This window comes from Hypomesus nipponensis, chromosome 23 (genome assembly GCF_054491055.1).
Source record: "Hypomesus nipponensis isolate SF chromosome 23, ASM5449105v1, whole genome shotgun sequence".
Classification (NCBI taxonomy): domain Eukaryota; kingdom Metazoa; phylum Chordata; class Actinopteri; order Osmeriformes; family Osmeridae; genus Hypomesus; species Hypomesus nipponensis.
The window spans coordinates 21953966-21971809 of NC_140383.1; the positions used below are offsets into that span (position 1 = coordinate 21953966).

The 17844-nt window shown below is 39.1% G+C and overlaps 3 protein-coding genes across 3 annotated transcripts; all 3 read left to right on the forward strand.

The window, feature by feature from the left end:
* Positions 1–1541: 1541 nt before the first annotated feature.
* On the forward strand, positions 1542–2489 carry LOC146234898 (olfactory receptor 10J4-like). Its single transcript, XM_084688371.1, has one exon. It carries the CDS (start codon positions 1542–1544, stop codon positions 2487–2489), a length of 948 nt encoding a protein of 315 aa, XP_084544497.1.
* A 2258-nt stretch (positions 2490–4747) lies between these two features.
* Positions 4748–5695, forward strand: LOC146234899 (olfactory receptor 4B13-like). The gene has a single exon (XM_084688605.1). It carries the CDS (start codon positions 4748–4750, stop codon positions 5693–5695), a length of 948 nt encoding a protein of 315 aa, XP_084544731.1.
* A 6655-nt stretch (positions 5696–12350) lies between these two features.
* LOC146234900 (olfactory receptor 4B13-like) lies at positions 12351–13405 on the forward strand. The gene has a single exon (XM_084688942.1). It carries the CDS (start codon positions 12351–12353, stop codon positions 13296–13298), a length of 948 nt encoding a protein of 315 aa, XP_084545068.1. The 3' UTR covers positions 13299–13405.
* Positions 13406–17844: the final 4439 nt, after the last annotated feature.

Sequence of the window (17844 nt, forward strand, 5' to 3'; positions counted from 1 at the left end):
TCATCAGATGCAGGCCTATTAGAGGTCCCCAGAAGCAGTCATAAGAAGATTGTCAATTACTGTAAACCCCAAAACTGTCGAACACATTACCCATAAATATTAGGGTAGCAAACACGCTAGACATTTTAAAACCTATCTTTTTAACAAAGCATTTTACAAATGTTATCTCAGAAGGGTTTTATTACTTTTATTAGTTGTATTATTGTTTTTATTGATTGTTTGGATTCCTACAAAGACTGCGGATTGTGTTTTGACTTGTATTATTGTTTTTATTGATTGTGTTTTGGATTCCCGCAAAGATTGTGGCCTGTGTTTTGCAACAATTTATTTATATTCGGAAAGCACAAAGACTTCGGCTCGAGATACTGCAAAGACTGTGGCTCAAGATACCGCAAAGACTCTGGCTCAAAATATAAGTTTAGAAATATGTATAAAATATATACAGTAGAATATGCAGAAGTCTTTCCCACCCAAGATTTTTTCACATGAATTTTGTCTTTTTTAATTGTGGCTAAGACTTCTGCCCAGTTCTGTATATAAAAAATACATATATACTACCATTATTTGTATATTGTAAAAAAAACACGAGACTAATTATTTTATGATAATTATAAAGGTATATTTATTTGTCAGTTACCCCTGTGCTCTATAGTTATAGCTTCCTCTGTTGACCGATACTGGCCCTTCAATTGTACACTGCTCTCACCATCATGCTTATCTCTTTCCTTGTGGAATGACATTACAGTATGTTGTAGGTTCTAACAAATCGCTTTCATTTCTTTTTTTAGCATTTTGATTGAAATATGAACACAAGTTGAGGAGCCTAAAGAAACATAATGAGATTGTGTTATCATAGTACAACTCAGATTTTATCATCTCGTTTTTTTACTTGGCCTGCAATGTATAAATAAAAGTATAAAACCGCAGGTTATCTTCCAGTCATTTCTGTGGTGCATTCACCACCCTTATGTCTGTGGACTGACAAGATGTAGTCAGATGAAAAGGTCATAAAAATGGCTGGTTTGACATTAAACCAACAAGAGATGAAGGCTACGCCTACTTCATGTCATGTAGCACCTTGGGACAGACCCCTCAATTTCCTGTCAAGAGTCTTTCTGCAACAACACAACGCTAACCTATAACAGCATCAACACTCTTCCACCTCACCCCATTTCCACTGAGCAGGGAGGCAACAGCTGAGGCAGCAGATATTCTGAACCAGAGGGGTCTGTATATAACTAGTGAAGAATAACATGTCAATGACCGGATACTAAATAACTGATGTTCATTATCATTGATATCAGTTATATTATTAAAGCTCATTACCTTGTCAGTTTATACCGACAACTATTTTCAAGATCATTTAAATTATGCCTTTAACATGTTCTGTATCTAAAGATTGACACATAAACCTGGATATACTTCATTCGTATTTCATATTTTACAATAATTGCTGCAAACATACCACTGTGTGACCAGCTACTGTACTGATCTTTGTCTTGTTTTCAGTTACGGTACCTCCAACACCACCAGTAGGTCACATGGAAAATGACACTTCTCCATTCTATTTCACCCTCACCCTCTTTAAGGACCTAGGATTGTACAGATATCTTTATTTTATGATATGTTTCCTTCTGTATGCTTTAATGTTGTCTCTAAACATCATGATCATAGTAATTGTATTGCTGGAGAGAACACTGCATGAACCCATGTATGTTTTTATTTCATGTCTGTCCATCAATTCTCTTTATGGCTCTACTGGTTTATTTCCTAGATTCATGATGGATCTTCTCTCTGACACGCATCTAATCTCCCGTCCTGCTTGTTTTACACAGATTTATGTTGTTTATACGTATGCATCATATGAACTCATCATTCTGGGCATCATGGCTTATGACAGATATGTTGCAATATGTAAACCGTTACATTACAACACTATCATGAATTCAAAGACAGTTGTTCTCTTAGTGGGTCTTGGATGGGTTTATCCAATTTGTTCCATTGGATCTTTGCTGTACCTATCTGTTAGCTTGCCGTTATGTGGTAATGAAATAGCAAGAGTTTTTTGTGTCAATTGGCCTGTAGTCCAGCTTTCATGTGTGGACACCACACAAAACAATGCTGCAGGACTGCTTGTTACTATTACAACAGTATTTTTACCACTGGGCTTTGTTTTGTATACTTACTTTAGAATTATAATTGTTTGTCAGAAAAGCTCCAGTGAACACCGTGGGAAAGCCTTAAAAACCTGTTTACCTCATATTGTTACATTTGTTATCTATTCCATAGCCCTGTTTTGTGAAGTATCTCTAAGTCGATATAAACATGATGAACTGAGTCCAGTTGTGAATGTGATTCTGTCACTTGAATTTTTAATAATTCCACCTATACTAAATCCTCTAGTTTATGGTTTAAATCTGCCACAAATTCGGGGCATGATATTGAGATTGTTACAGACACCTAGAGTAGTTGCCTGCATGTTACGATAATTACCTTCTATTTCAAGGCAAAAACAGAGCCTTCCTGCACATGGAAGGCAGTATGAAAGTACATGTTTTCTTTTTTTATCTTTTTCAATGTGATACTTGGTTGGTACGGAGGAAGAGCTACCTAGCAGCCGGGCAGGGTTTGGTAGACTCAGTTCTTACTCTTATATCAATACTTTTTTCAAAACATTTGTTTCCAACTTAAGATTTATATTCTTCTTTTTTCTTATAATGCTTTGATTGTTCACCATTTTTTAATAGCTTTCATCCAGGACAATGAAAGTAATAAATACAACTAATTCTCTACATCTCTGATTTGTACAGTATCTGGATACGACAGGCTTATCTATGACCTCATCCAGTAACCCTCCACCCCCCTCATATCCACATCAGTATCAAAGGACCTGAACCATATGTTCATCCACTAGGAATATGATCATAACGTTTCCTTTCGACAATAAAAAACAATGACATGTTGCGTGAACTGTAAGAAGCTCTCATCTAAAGTTCCTCCTAACCTGAGGAACAGTATGTGCTGACAGTATGTCTCTGTGTCCCTGAGCAAGGCACTTCCCCCTACTTGCTTTGGGGGAATGTCCCTGTACTTAGTGTACGTCACTCTGGATAAGACCGTCTGCTAAGTGACTAAATGTAAATGTAAAATGTTTACTATTTCTGGGTTTGATGAGATAATAGAAAACAGAGTAACACTCTTCTCTCTTACATTACTGTTACTGTGTACTATAAAATTAAACGTGCTCTTATTTTAGTATTTGAACAAAAAAACTAAAGAAGCCCATGTATATACGTGTGTGTAGCTTGTGCATGAGTGGACTTTTTATGGTCTTAAACCAAAGCAGATTAAAAAACAGAATTTTGAGTGTCTGTATAACAAGTGAAAGAAAAAAAGAACTGTCAAATGCCTGCAGTTCTGATAAATGGTGAAATCGACCTTCTATCTTCAAACGATAATCAACTAATGTAAAAACATATGAGCAAAACACATGATGTAAATGAATCAAGTTGTTGCTGTGAATGTTTGATCATCATTCCTTACATTTTAGCCTTCATTCAACAAAAATCTCACATAATAAAATACACCAACACTACAGTACCTTGAATAACACATCACTTGTATAACACATCTTAGTATAATCTACAGTACTGTGCAAATGCCTTAGGCAAAACAAATTCAAACTAAAATAGAACAAGAACATAAAAAAAACATAAGAAGTCATTTGGTAATGTAGTGTGTATATATTGTAATCATGATAATGACAGTAATATTATTAAACAATCCCTATGTGGATTAGCGAGATGGTTGTACAGCAACAACTGGAATCGGACATGATTATGCTAGTGGGCGGGTTCTGTGTAGGGTGGACAGCACCACCTGCTGTTTTCATAACTACTCCCAATATCTAGAACATCAACAACTTGGTAACATACGGGAGCTTCTGTTCTCTTCATGTCTGTGACATGCTTGCGTGTAAAAAGGGCTATACAAATACATTTGATTTGATTTGATTCTGTTCACATACAGCCATCATCATCATCATCATCATCATCATCATCATGATCATGATCATGATCATGATCATTATCATCATCATCATCATCATCATCATCATCATCATTATCATCATCATCATTATCATCATCATTATCAGAATGTAGGATCCCTTCTTTCCGATGCTACGGTCAACAATAGCAGATGAACCTGACTTGTTGCTGCTCCAGTACTTCCTCTTCAGTCTTCTCAAGTGCTCCACACAACTCTCCAGATTAGCAACAATCAGACGAGTACATCCTTTTTGGATACAGACTTAATTTCTCATTAGAGTTCTAAAGGTTTACAGTATGACCACATCTAGCAACACCCCTCCTCCCTTCACTCCCTTCTAATCCAAACGGTGTCAAGGGCCTGAATTCCCTGTCCTTCCACATGGTATGAGGTCATCGTGCTAGAAGACATAAAATACTGCTACATGTAGAGTGCATGGGTGAGTCTTAAAATATCTCATCGATGCTGTATCCCAACACGAGGTAATGTACATGTATGTGCTGAATGTATTCCTCATGTACCATTGTAGTCATTGCACTGTTACACTGTATTTTTCTCTACTTATATTTTGCATATTGTGTAACCTTCTTACTTACTTATACTAGCTGGTATACTATGATCAGTCTATCTGTAAGGAGCACAGTGATTGAATTAGAAAATGAAATGCTTTTGTATCCCTTTTATTTTCTTCACAGATATGACCTTTAGCGACAATGCATCAACAGTGACATGGTTTACATTTTCTGGGTTTGATGAGATGATGGAACACAGAGCCACGTTCTTCTCTCTTACTTTACTGTGTTACTGTGCGATTATACTAGTAAATGTTGCTCTCATTTTGACTATAGTCCTGGATGAAAACCTCCATGAGCCCATGTACATCTTCCTGTGTAACTTGTGCATCAGTGGACTTTTTGGCACAACAGGATTCTACCCCAAGTTCCTTCTGGATCTACTGTCTGATCTGCAGGTTATCTCTTATGCAGGATGTCTAACTCAGTCTTTCGTAATATATTGTTCAGCCTGTGCAGATGTTGTTATTCTAGCAGTGATGGCTTATGACAGGTATGTGGCAATCTGTAGACCACTTGAGTATCACTCTGTTATGACTAAACAGAGGGTCACTGTGTTAGTCTATTATCCTTGGCTCTCTATATTCTGTTTATTCTCTGTTGCTATAGTAATAACTAGTAAACTGAGGTTGTGTGGATCACATATAGCGAAGCTCTACTGTACTAATTGGTCTATTGTTAAACTCTCCTGCTCTTCAATTACAGCAAACAATATTATAGGGTATATTTGCATTCTGTTCTATGTTGTACATATACTATTAATTGTATGTTCATATGCTTATCTGATCAGGTCATGTTTAAAGTCTATTGAGAACAGGGGAAAGTTTATGCAGACCTGCATGCCACATTTGCTGTCATTACTTAATGTAGCAGTTGCTCTGTTATTTGATGTCATGTACAGTAGATTTGGATCATCAAATTTGTTACAAAGCTTTCAGAATTTCATGGCTGTTCAATTTTTAATATTCCCTCCAATTCTAAATCCTCTTATTTACGGTCTGCAACTGACACAAATCCGTATTCGGTTGGTGAGTTTTTGTATAAAATCTGGAAGAAAGAACATTCTAAAATGAAAGGGGGAAAATGTATTCTGACCTGCAGCCACCCTTACTCTCAATACAAAACAGACAGTTGATTAGTATTTTTTATTCTTCGTACAATCTATGCTCGAGAGATTTACTACCAATAATTCAGACAGATTGATATAGAAATGTCTCTAACTTTTTTAACAACAGTGAAGGAAACATTTGATCTTACTCAACTTTTACACCTGTTAAATAATCTACACCACACATTCTATGGTCTGCCTAGATTCATATGTTGGAAATGTCTAAATCTACTTTAAAATGCTATTCTTGCTACATTATATCAGTGCTATATTGTGACTTACAAGTACATGTATTTTTTGTTTCATAATTATTACAGCTCTGACATGTTGTCTATTCACCTTCGTTTGGGAGCATCAATGGAAAACTAGATTACAAACTTTTTTAGACTATAGATGTTTGATCTTATGAAGCCATGAACTGGAGTCTAGAACATTCCCCAGGGTGTTTAGACAATCTCCTCATTGTGGCTTTAGCTCTGTGACTGACATCTGACATAAACAAGCCAACACGAGCAAACGACCAAAAAAAAGTTGATGGACAGGATTGGAATAGAACCAGGATACATAGACAATTGATTGGGCACAGTTGCGATTATGGTGATGAAAGGAGTTGAATCACAGACGGACAACAAAAAATATACATTGACATAGAAACCCTCTTCTAGACTAGTGGGCCTATAACCATTGTAGCTCTATTTGAATTAGGATAGATTCAGCAAACGTCAACTGAAAAGGGCCACTTTAAATTGCCATTCACATCTACAGACAAAATATACCAAAAAATACAAAAACACTATAACATTGTTGCTGCAACCTGAGAACTAGAGTCAGGAAGGAAATACAGCCATAACATGTTTGTGTCTGTCCTCATGTTCTCAGTGGCTCAGCTAATAATGCTAATAAAGAAAGGATCACATATAGAGAAGCTCCTTTGTGCAAATAGACCTATTGTTAAACTATCTTGCTCTTGAACCATATCAAATAATATTATAGGGTATATTAAGATATTTTTCTTTGCTGGACATAGTATAATATATATTCTATTTTCATACATCTTATCTGGTCATGTTTAAAGTCTATTGAGGACAGGGGAAAGTTTATGCAGACCTGCACACCACATTTACTGTCCCTGATGTATGTAACAGTTGCTCTATGTTTTGAGTCTTTCTGTGGTAGATATGGTTCAACAGTTGTATCACAAAACTTAAGGAACTTTATGGCAGTACTGCAATTCTAAGTTATTCCACTAATTCTAAATCCGCTTATTTCTGGTATTAAACTGAAGCAGGTAAGAAAATGAGGTTTTCTTTTTGACAAGTAAAATAAAGATAAAGTATTTAATGTGAAGCTAACTGAAGTAGGTTCTGGTAAAAATATTAATTTGACTATAGACGCTGTTCTACAACCCAGGTAGAGTAGGCCTACGTGTGAAATACTTCAATTTCTGACCACTGATGAAATTTAATTCAAGATAAATTCAACTTTTTAATTTAATTCAGCTTGTTGGATTTTTCAAAATAAAGTAACAATTATTTTAATAATCGATTAATCTGTACATAAAAATTGATTGATGAATTGGATAAATTCAATTCAAAAACAGAACTGACAGCGCCAATTCACAGTGCAAAAAATCTTCAGAAAGTTCACAAACAGGCACACCATTTTGAAAAAGTTATCAAGATTAGCATGGATTTCATGTTATTTTCAGAGATGAACAATTTATTTGAAATGTTAAACTTTATTGAAAATTGAAAGGTTGTGGAAGTAAGCCAGACTTTATTATCTGGTGTATATTTTAGATTTTTGACACCATTTAAAAAAAGTTATTTAGATCTGCGAGGATTAAGCTATTTTCAGAGATTAGTGATTTTCTATCATTTTATTTGAAATTTAATTGAAAAAGTAAAGGCTGTGGAAGTATACCAGGCATCATTAGAATACTCTGGTGTCCGTTTGAGGTTTTATATTCATAAAACTATTATAAAAGTCATAATACAATAAAATTGTATGGGTAGTTTTCTTAATACTCAAACATCTCTGTGACTTATTGAGTGGCGTAGTAGTCGCGCAAACCAAAGAATCGATTATAAAATCTGTTGCCAACTCTTTTAATAATCAAATTTTATTATTGATTTTAGTGATTTGTTTTTTCAGCCCTATATGTTCATCCTACTTCCAATAAAAAACATACATTACGCACTTAATTTCGTTTTTGAATTGTGTTACACAACGGCATTCTGTAAGATCGCCTATAGTCGTGCATTGCTTGGTATCATTGTTCCCATATCAAGTGCGGCCTATATTCCAGTGCGGTTTATGCTCAGATTTACAAACACAAAACTCCCATTCTGGTGGGGTGCGGTTTATAGAAAATGTGGCTTATTTCCCGAAAAATATGGTATGTTGCTAATAAATACATTGCCTTGCTTACTGTTAACATGTTCACCCATCATCTCAACATTGGTCTTCACGTTTTTGTTGTGTTGTGTACTTGCAACATGTCGGTTCTTCAATGTACTGTGTTTTGTGAAAAAGTGATGCATTCGTCTGAGTGGCAAAGAGCTGTACCAGTCTTCATCCCCAAAGAACTCCCAAAACATCGGCCAATTCAGGAGCATCACCCTGCTAAACAATGAAGGAAAGATCTTCTTCTATGTACTGGCCAAAACGATGACCAACTACCTGAAGGAGAACGGCTACATCGAAACCAGCTGCCAGAAAGAAGGAGTCCCAGGCTTCCCAGGCTGTGTAGAACACTCATCGAGGATCTGGTAACAGATCCAAAAGGCCAAGCACGAGAAGACGGACCTGCATGTCATCTGGCTCGACCTCGCCAACGCCTATGGGTCAGTGCCACATCAGCTGATCAGCTATGCTATGGAGTTTTTCCACATGCCTTCCTGTATTAAGAAGTTGGTAGCAAGCTATTTCAATGATCTGCAGATGTACTTTACCCTACAAGACTTCATCACCGGGTGGCATAACTAGAGGTGGGAATCGCCATGGGGTGTTCCATTTCTCCCATTCTGTTTGTGGCAGTCTTCGAGATCATCCTCATCGGAGCTAGACAGACTGTGGGAGGGATTCAATTACCATCTGGAAAGAAGCTACCTCCACTGAGGAGCTACATGGACGATGTCACAAGCCTCCTTCAGACAGCTCCATGCATCTAGACTGCTGAAAAGGATGTCCTGGGCAAGAATGAAAATCAAGCCTGCCAAGTCCCACAGCCTCTCCCTCAGGAGGGGAGTCAGAAATGACAACACCATCTTTGTTGCAGGGGCGAGAGAATCCCACTTCTGTCTGAGCATCCCATCAGAAGCCTGGGTAGACAGTACACATCAGAGCTCTCTGACAAGCAAATGGGTAGAGCTGTGTTGAAGCAACTCTGGATCTACCAGTTCACACTACAGAAGGATAATGTGGCCGCTGATGGTGAGTGAGATTCCCTTATCTACAACAACCAAGATGGATGGGAAAGCCTAATCTTTCATCCAAAAGTGGCTGGGGCTAAAAAGTGGCTCTTCAGGAAGAACACCTTGCAGCTGCCACTACAATACATCAGTTTGGGCTAAAAGCACAAAAAGACCAGGCTGATTCTTGAATTAAGAGAGTCTACCAATCAGTCAGTGAGAAACGCAGGCATCAAGGTCCGTACTGGCCGGAAGTGGGATGCCCAAACCGAAGTCGACCGAGGAGTTGGCAGCCAGCTTCCCTGTCGGCTCTGGGACACAGCCTTGATCTTATATCGCTGTTCCTCCGTCCTTATCACCTCTGACACCACCATCTCCTTTCTCTCTTTCCGGTTGGCCTTAGACCAAAAACGTGGTGCCTCTCCCCAGCATAGTGACAGATCCCTCAAGCGGGGCTCAGCTTCCTCATGAGGTCAGCGTACGACACACTTCCCTGTCCTCAGAACCTCCACCAGTGGTTTGGGAACGAGGAAGTCTGCCCACTTTGTAACACTCCCAACGCAAGCCTCCGGCACATCCTGTCGGGCAGTAAGATTGTGCTTTCGCAGGAACGCTATAGATGGCGCCATGACCAGGTCCTGATAAAGCAATCTGAGGTGCTGGAAGGACGCAGACAGGAAAGCAGGGGATGTCTCCCATCAATGGAACACCACATCAACTTTGTCAGGTAGGGCGGAGGAATAAGAAGCACCAGGCCAAAACAAACACCAAAGCTCTTTTCCTCCTACCAGGAGTGGAACATGCGAGTAGATATTGGCAGGCACGTCTAGTTCCCCAGTGAAATAAACACCACCACGTCTCTCCGACCTGACATAGTGGTGTGGTCCACCAAGGCAAAAACTGCACTCCTCATCGCGCTCACAGTACCATGGGCAGGGGCGGTATAGGCGGTCGCCTAGGGCGCCACTCAGAGGGGGGCACAAAAAAATGCGCCCAGCAAAAAATAAATAATGCCCCCCCTTCTATATCTCCAACCAATATTTTGACATTTAAAAAATAAATCTAACATTACGGTAAAATGAGCAACAAATCGAAAACGGAAGGGGTACGTACCTCCTTGGTGTTATCAGAACATGCCTAGCACAGTGAGGCATTTGGTTAGAGTGTGTGTGTGTTCAAGAACTTTGAAGAACAAAATAATGAAAAGGCTAAAGCCATCTGGGGCGGAATTTAAGAAGAAAAGAAAGGAAGAAGAGAAAGGTGCAAAGGTGAATCCTTAAATTCTGTTCTTTGCCTACAATGAATTCCAGATAAGGGAACTTAAGTGGAGTTAAGAAGAATAGATGTACCTAATCATTGAAATGTTTTCTACTCCCTGTCACATGGTTCTTTAAGGATTTAGTATATCTAAAATAATATGTCAATTTATTCTATATTATACAAAAAAGACATGATTAAAATAGGGGCGCAGTCGCATACTTTACTTATAATTAAACGTAGTATTTCTGTTAGTGAAGAGGTAGACTAAAACCCTTTCTTCAACAAATTTGTATTTCAATTAAGCAGTTTGGTCCGGATTTGAGCAATGGCGAAACTGAAGGTGTCAGAATAATTACAAAACACGGGTCAAAGTTGTCGTGTGTGAGTCTGGCCAATCATGAAATAGCTGTGTCGTCATTACAACCCGTGCAGTTGCTCTCGGTAAGTGCATTCGACATGACCCGACTTCATGCGGCGCTGCAGCCGGCTACACAGCCAGCAGTTCTCGAATCGATCTCATGGTACTTTGATGGCTAAGTCACAGTGACCTAGCCTCGGAGCCGTCTCAAGTCGGACAAAAAGTCTAACAAGAATTCACTGTTTCAAGTCAGCCGGTAAAAAACACTCCCACCCCAAAATGTTCATGGTAAAATATTATGTATACATTACAGAACATTTCAAAAAATAATATGAATTTAACTGTTTAATTTAAACTACAATGTTATAGCCTAATCATTTACCATAGGGAGTACTGTAACCCCCTACTTTGGGTCTTGATTCGCCTCCAGGAGGCCACCCAACAACTTCCTTCTGCCACCCCATTTCCACCCCGAATGAAAATCTCTAGATCCGCCCCTGCAGGCGTGACAAGTGGAAAGCTAAAGAAACCAAAGAAATAATTGGCGGAAGAGGCGGAGAAGGGCAGCTTTTGGCTGGGGCTAAGGAGGAGGGGAAAGGGCTGGGGAAAGAACATCTAATCCAGATACCGGCTGCAGGGGGTGACGGGGAGACGTCCCTGTCACTGCTCCGCCACCAGGACACTTTCCAGGATTAAAGGAGCAAAACGTTGGTGAATGGTTCCTGGCTGATGACCCTGCAGCTGATCCACGGGCACTGGAGGAGGTGAGTCAGGCAGCAATGCCCAGCAGGAAATTCAAGCTACCTGTTCAATAACTGTGGACATTGTTTCCCGTTCACTGGTGAAAAAGATTAACATCTAAAAACTTAAGTGATCTGTGGTATACCTACATTCAACATACCCCCCCCCCCCTCACACACACACACACACACTTTAAAATTCAAACAAGTATCAAAGGTCTTTCCTGATTGAACTACATTTCTCCATGCTGACATCTATCTGAACTGCTTTTACGATGAGTTCACAAAACAGATTTGAACAGATTTAACATACAAGCCAAATGTCACATCCCCCACTATTAATACTTAAATTTGAATAAAATAGTCACAAAAAAAAAGTATATTTGCACAAAGCAACAAACAGTGGTAGAAAATAAAATGAAATGCAACATGAAAATTCTGCATTAGGAACACATTTCTTTGACCTTCTCATTAGAGTTCTAAAGGTTTACAGTATGACCACATCTAGCAACACCCCTCCTCCTTTCACTCCTTTCAAATCCAAACAGTGTCAAGGGCCTGAATTCCCTGTCCACCCACATGGTATGAGGTCATCGTGCTACAGGGCATAAAATACTGCTACATGTAGGGTGCCTTTAGGGTCAGGATCTCATCGATGGTGTGTCCCAGCACCAGGTAATGTACACACATATGTTTGTGCTCTATTTCTCTCTCATGTACCGCTGTAGATATTACAAAGTTACAATGTATGACTTTATGCATATAAATATTGTGATATGAGTTGTTATATTATGGTCAGTCTATATTGAAGATGGTTGACTTTTTTAATCCTTTGATTTATTCACAGATATGACCTTTAGCGACAATGCATCAACAGTGACATGGTTTACTCTTTCTGGGTTTGATGAGATGATGGAACACAGAGCCATGTTCTTCTCTCTTACTTTACTGTGTTACAGTGCGATTATGCTAGTAAATGTTGCTCTCATTTTGACCATCATCCTGGATGAAAACCTCCATGAGCCCATGTACATCTTCCTGTGTAACTTGTGCATCAGTGGACTTTTTGGCACAACAGGATTCTACCCCAAGTTCCTTCTGGATCTACTGTCTCATCTGCAGGTTATCTCTCATGCAGGATGTCTAACTCAGTCTTTCGTAATATACTGTTCAGCCTGTGCAGATGTTGTTATTCTAGCAGTGATGGCTTATGACAGGTATGTGGCAATCTGTAGACCACTTGAGTATCACTCTGTTATGACTAAACAGAGGGTCACTGTGTTAGTCTGTTATCCTTGGCTCTCTATATTCGGTTTATTCTGTATTGGTATAGTAATAACTAGTAAACTGAGGCTGTGTGGATCACATATAGAGAAGCTCTACTGTACTAATTGGTCTATTGTTAAACTCTCCTGCTCTTCAATTACAGCAATCAACATAATAGGGTATATTGGTATTTTGTTCTATGTTGTACATATACTATTAATAATATGTTCATATGCTTATCTGATCAGGTCATGTTTAAAGTCTATTGAGAACAGGGGAAAGTTTATGCAGACCTGCATGCCACATTTGCTGTCATTACTTAATGTAGCAGTTGCTCTGTTATTTGAGCTCATGTACAGTAGATTTGGATCATCAAATTTGTCACAAAGCTTTCAGAATTTCATGGCTGTTCAATTTTTAATATTCCCTCCAATTCTAAATCCTCTTATTTACGGTCTGCAACTGACACAAATCCGTATTCGGATGGTGAGTTTTTGTATAAAATCTGGAAGAAAGAACATTCTAAAATGAAAGGGGGAAAATGTATGCTGACCTGCAGCCACCCTTACTCTCAATATAAAACAGACAGTTGATTAGTATTTTTTATTCTTCCTACGATCAGATTTACTCCCAATAATTCAGACAGATATGAAATGTTTTTATAACAACATATTGTATGGAAGCATTTGATCTTACTATACTTTTTCAAACCAGTTTAAGAATCTACATCACAAATGATATAGTCTGTCTACAATTATATGTTGGAAATGTCTAAATCTACAATAAAATGCTATTCTTGCTACATTATATCAATGTTATATTGTGACTTACAAGTGCATGTATTTTTTTGTTTAATGATTATTATGGCTCTGACCTTTTGTGTTTGTCATAAAAAAACATCTATGCACCTTCGTTTGGAAGCATCAATGGAAAGCTGGATTACAAACGTTTATACTATTGATGTTCAATTTTATGAAGCCATGAACTGGATTTCTGATTTCTGGATGTTTCTGGATTTTTGAACGGGCCATAGTTTGGGGACCCCCCCGCTCTACAGTCTCAAGGACATTCCCCAGGGCGTTTAGACAGCCTCCTCATTGTGGCTTTAGCTCTGTGACTGACATCTGACATAAACAAGCCAACGCAAACAAACAACAAAAAAACACCAAAAGGTGAACTAGCAAATGATAGATAGACAGGATTGGAATAGGACCAAGATACATAGACAATTGGTTGGGAACAGTTGCGATTATGGTGATGAAAGAAGTTGAATCACAGACGGACAACAAAAAATATACATTGACATAGAAACCCTCTTCTAGACTAGTGGGCCTATAACCATTGTAGCTCTATTTGAATTAGGATAGATTCAGCAAACGTCAACTGAAAAGGGCCACTTTAAATTGCCATTCACATCTACAGACAAAATATACCAAAAAATACAAAAACACTATAACATTGTTGCTGCAACCTGAGAACTAGAGTCAGGAAGGAAATACAGCCATAACATGTTTGTGTCTGTCCTCATGTTCTCAGTGGCTCAGCTAATAATGCTAATAAAGAAAGGATCACATATAGAGAAGCTCCACTGTGCAAATAGACCTATTGTTAAACTATCTTGGTCTTGAACCATATCAAATGATATTATAGGGTATATTAAGATATTTGTCTTTGCTGGACATAGTATAATATTAATTCAATTTTCATACATATTATCTGGTCATGTTTAAAGTCTATTGAGGACAGGGGAAAGTTTATGCAGACCTGCACACTACATTTACTGTCCCTGATGTATGTAACAGTTGATCTGTGTTTTGAGTCTTTCTGTGGTAGATATGGTTCAACAGATGTATCACAAAACTCAGGGAACTTTATGGAAGCACTGCAATTCTAAGTTATTCCACTAATTCTAAATCTGCTTATTTCTGGTATTAAACTGAAGCAGGTAAGAAAATAAGATTTTCTTCTTGACAAGTAAAATAAAGATAAAGTATTTAATGTCAAGCTAACTGAAGTAGGTTCTTGTGAAAATATTAATTTGACTATGATGCTGTTCTACAACCCAGGTAGAGTAGGCCTACTTGTGAAATACTTCAATTTATGACCACTGATGAAATTTAATTCAAGATAAATGCAACTTTTTAATTTAATTCAGCTTGTTGGATTTTTCAAAATAAAGTAACAATTATTTTAACAATCGATTAATCTGTACAAAAAAATTGATTGATGAATTGGATAAATTCAATTCAAAAACAGAACTGACAGCGCCAATTCACAGTGCAAAAAATCTTCAGAAAGTTCACAAACAGGCACACCATTTTGAAAAAGTTATCAAGATTAGCATGGATTTCATGTTATTTTCAGAGATGAACAATTTATTTGAAATGTTAAACTTTATTGAAAATTGAAAGGTTGTGGAAGTAAGCCAGACTTTATTATCTGGTGTATATTTTAGATTTTTGACACAATTTATTAAGTTATTAAGATCTGCGAGGATTAAGCTATTTTCAGAGATTAGTGATTTTCTATCATTTTATTTGAAATTTAATTGAAAAAGTAAAGGCTGTGGAAGTATACCAGGCATCATTAGAATACTCTGGTGTCCGTTTGAGGTTTTATATTCATAAAACTATTATAAAAGTCATAATACAATAAAATTGTATGGGTAGTTTTCTTAATACTCAAACATCTCTGTGACTTATTGAGTGGCGTAGTAGTCGCGCAAACCAAAGAATCGATTATAAAATCTGTTGCCAACTCTTTTAATAATCAAATTTGATTATTGATTTTAGTGATTTGTTTTTTCAGCCCTATATGTTCATCCTACTTCCAATAAAAAACATAAATTACGCAATTAATTTCGTTTTAGAATTGTGTTACACAACGGCATTCTGTAAGATCGCCTATAGTCGTGCATTGCTTGGTATCATTGTTCCCATATCAAGTGCGGCCTATATTCCAGTGCGGTTTATACTCAGATTTACAAACACAAACTCCCATTCTGGTGGGGTGCGGTTTATAGAAAATGTGGCTTATTTCCCGAAAAATATGGTATGTTGCTAATAAATACATTGCCTTGCTTACTGTTAACATGTTCACCCATCATCTCAACATTGGTCTTCACGTTTTTGTTGTGTTGTGTACTTGCAACATGTCGGTTCTTCAATGTACTGTGTTTTTGTGAAAAAGTGATGCATTCGTCTGAGTGGCAAAGCTGTACCAGTCTTCATCCCCAAAGAACTCCAAAAAGATCTGCCAATTCAGGAGCATCACCCTGCTAAACAATGAAGGAAAGATCTTCTTCTATGTACTGGCCAAAACGATGACCAACTACCTGAAGGAGAACGGCTACATCGAAACCAGCTGCCAGAAAGAAGGAGTCCCAGGCTTCCCAGGCTGTGTAGAACACTCATCGAGGATCTGGTAACAGATCCAAAAGGCCAAGCACGAGAAGACGGACCTGCATGTCATCTGGCTCGACCTCGCCAACGCCTATGGGTCAGTGCCACATCAGCTGATCAGCTATGCTATGGAGTTTTTCCACATGCCTTCCTGTATTAAGAAGTTGGTAGCAAGCTATTTCAATGATCTGCAGATGTACTTTACCCTACAAGACTTCATCACCGGGTGGCATAACTAGAGGTGGGAATCGCCATGGGGTGTTCCATTTCTCCCATTCTGTTTGTGGCAGTCTTCGAGATCATCCTCATCGGAGCTAGACAGACTGTGGGAGGGATTCAATTACCATCTGGAAAGAAGCTACCTCCACTGAGGAGCTACATGGACGATGTCACAAGCCTCCTTCAGACAGCTCCATGCATCTAGACTGCTGAAAAGGATGTCCTGGGCAAGAATGAAAATCAAGCCTGCCAAGTCCCACAGCCTCTCCCTCAGGAGGGGAGTCAGAAATGACAACACCATCTTTGTTGCAGGGGCGAGAGAATCCCACTTCTGTCTGAGCATCCCATCAGAAGCCTGGGTAGACAGTACACATCAGAGCTCTCTGACAAGCAAATGGGTAGAGCTGTGTTGAAGCAACTCTGGATCTACCAGTTCACACTACAGAAGGATAATGTGGCCGCTGATGGTGAGTGAGATTCCCTTATCTACAACAACCAAGATGGATGGGAAAGCCTAATCTTTCATCCAAAAGTGGCTGGGGCTAAAAAGTGGCTCTTCAGGAAGAACACCTTGCAGCTGCCACTACAATACATCAGTTTGGGCTAAAAGCACAAAAAGACCAGGCTGATTCTTGAATTAAGAGAGTCTACCAATCAGTCAGTGAGAAACGCAGGCATCAAGGTCCGTACTGGCCGGAAGTGGGATGCCCAAACCGAAGTCGACCGAGGAGTTGGCAGCCAGCTTCCCTGTCGGCTCTGGGACACAGCCTTGATCTTATATCGCTGTTCCTCCGTCCTTATCACCTCTGACACCACCATCTCCTTTCTCTCTTTCCGGTTGGCCTTAGACCAAAAACGTGGTGCCTCTCCCCAGCATAGTGACAGATCCCTCAAGCGGGGCTCAGCTTCCTCATGAGGTCAGCGTACGACACACTTCCCTGTCCTCAGAACCTCCACCAGTGGTTTGGGAACGAGGAAGTCTGCCCACTTTGTAACACTCCCAACGCAAGCCTCCGGCACATCCTGTCGGGCAGTAAGATTGTGCTTTCGCAGGAACGCTATAGATGGCGCCATGACCAGGTCCTGATAAAGCAATCTGAGGTGCTGGAAGGACGCAGACGGGAAAGCAGGGGATGTCTCCCATCAATGGAACACCACATCAACTTTGTCAGGTAGGGCGGAGGAATAAGAAGCACCAGGCCAAAACAAACACCAAAGCTCTTTTCCTCCTACCAGGAGTGGAACATGCGAGTAGATATTGGCAGGCACGTCTAGTTCCCCAGTGAAATAAACACCACCACGTCTCTCCGACCTGACATAGTGGTGTGGTCCACCAAGGCAAAAACTGCACTCCTCATCGCGCTCACAGTACCATGGGCAGGGGCGGTATAGGCGGTCGCCTAGGGCGCCACTCAGAGGGGGGCACAAAAAAATGCGCCCAGCAAAAAATAAATAAT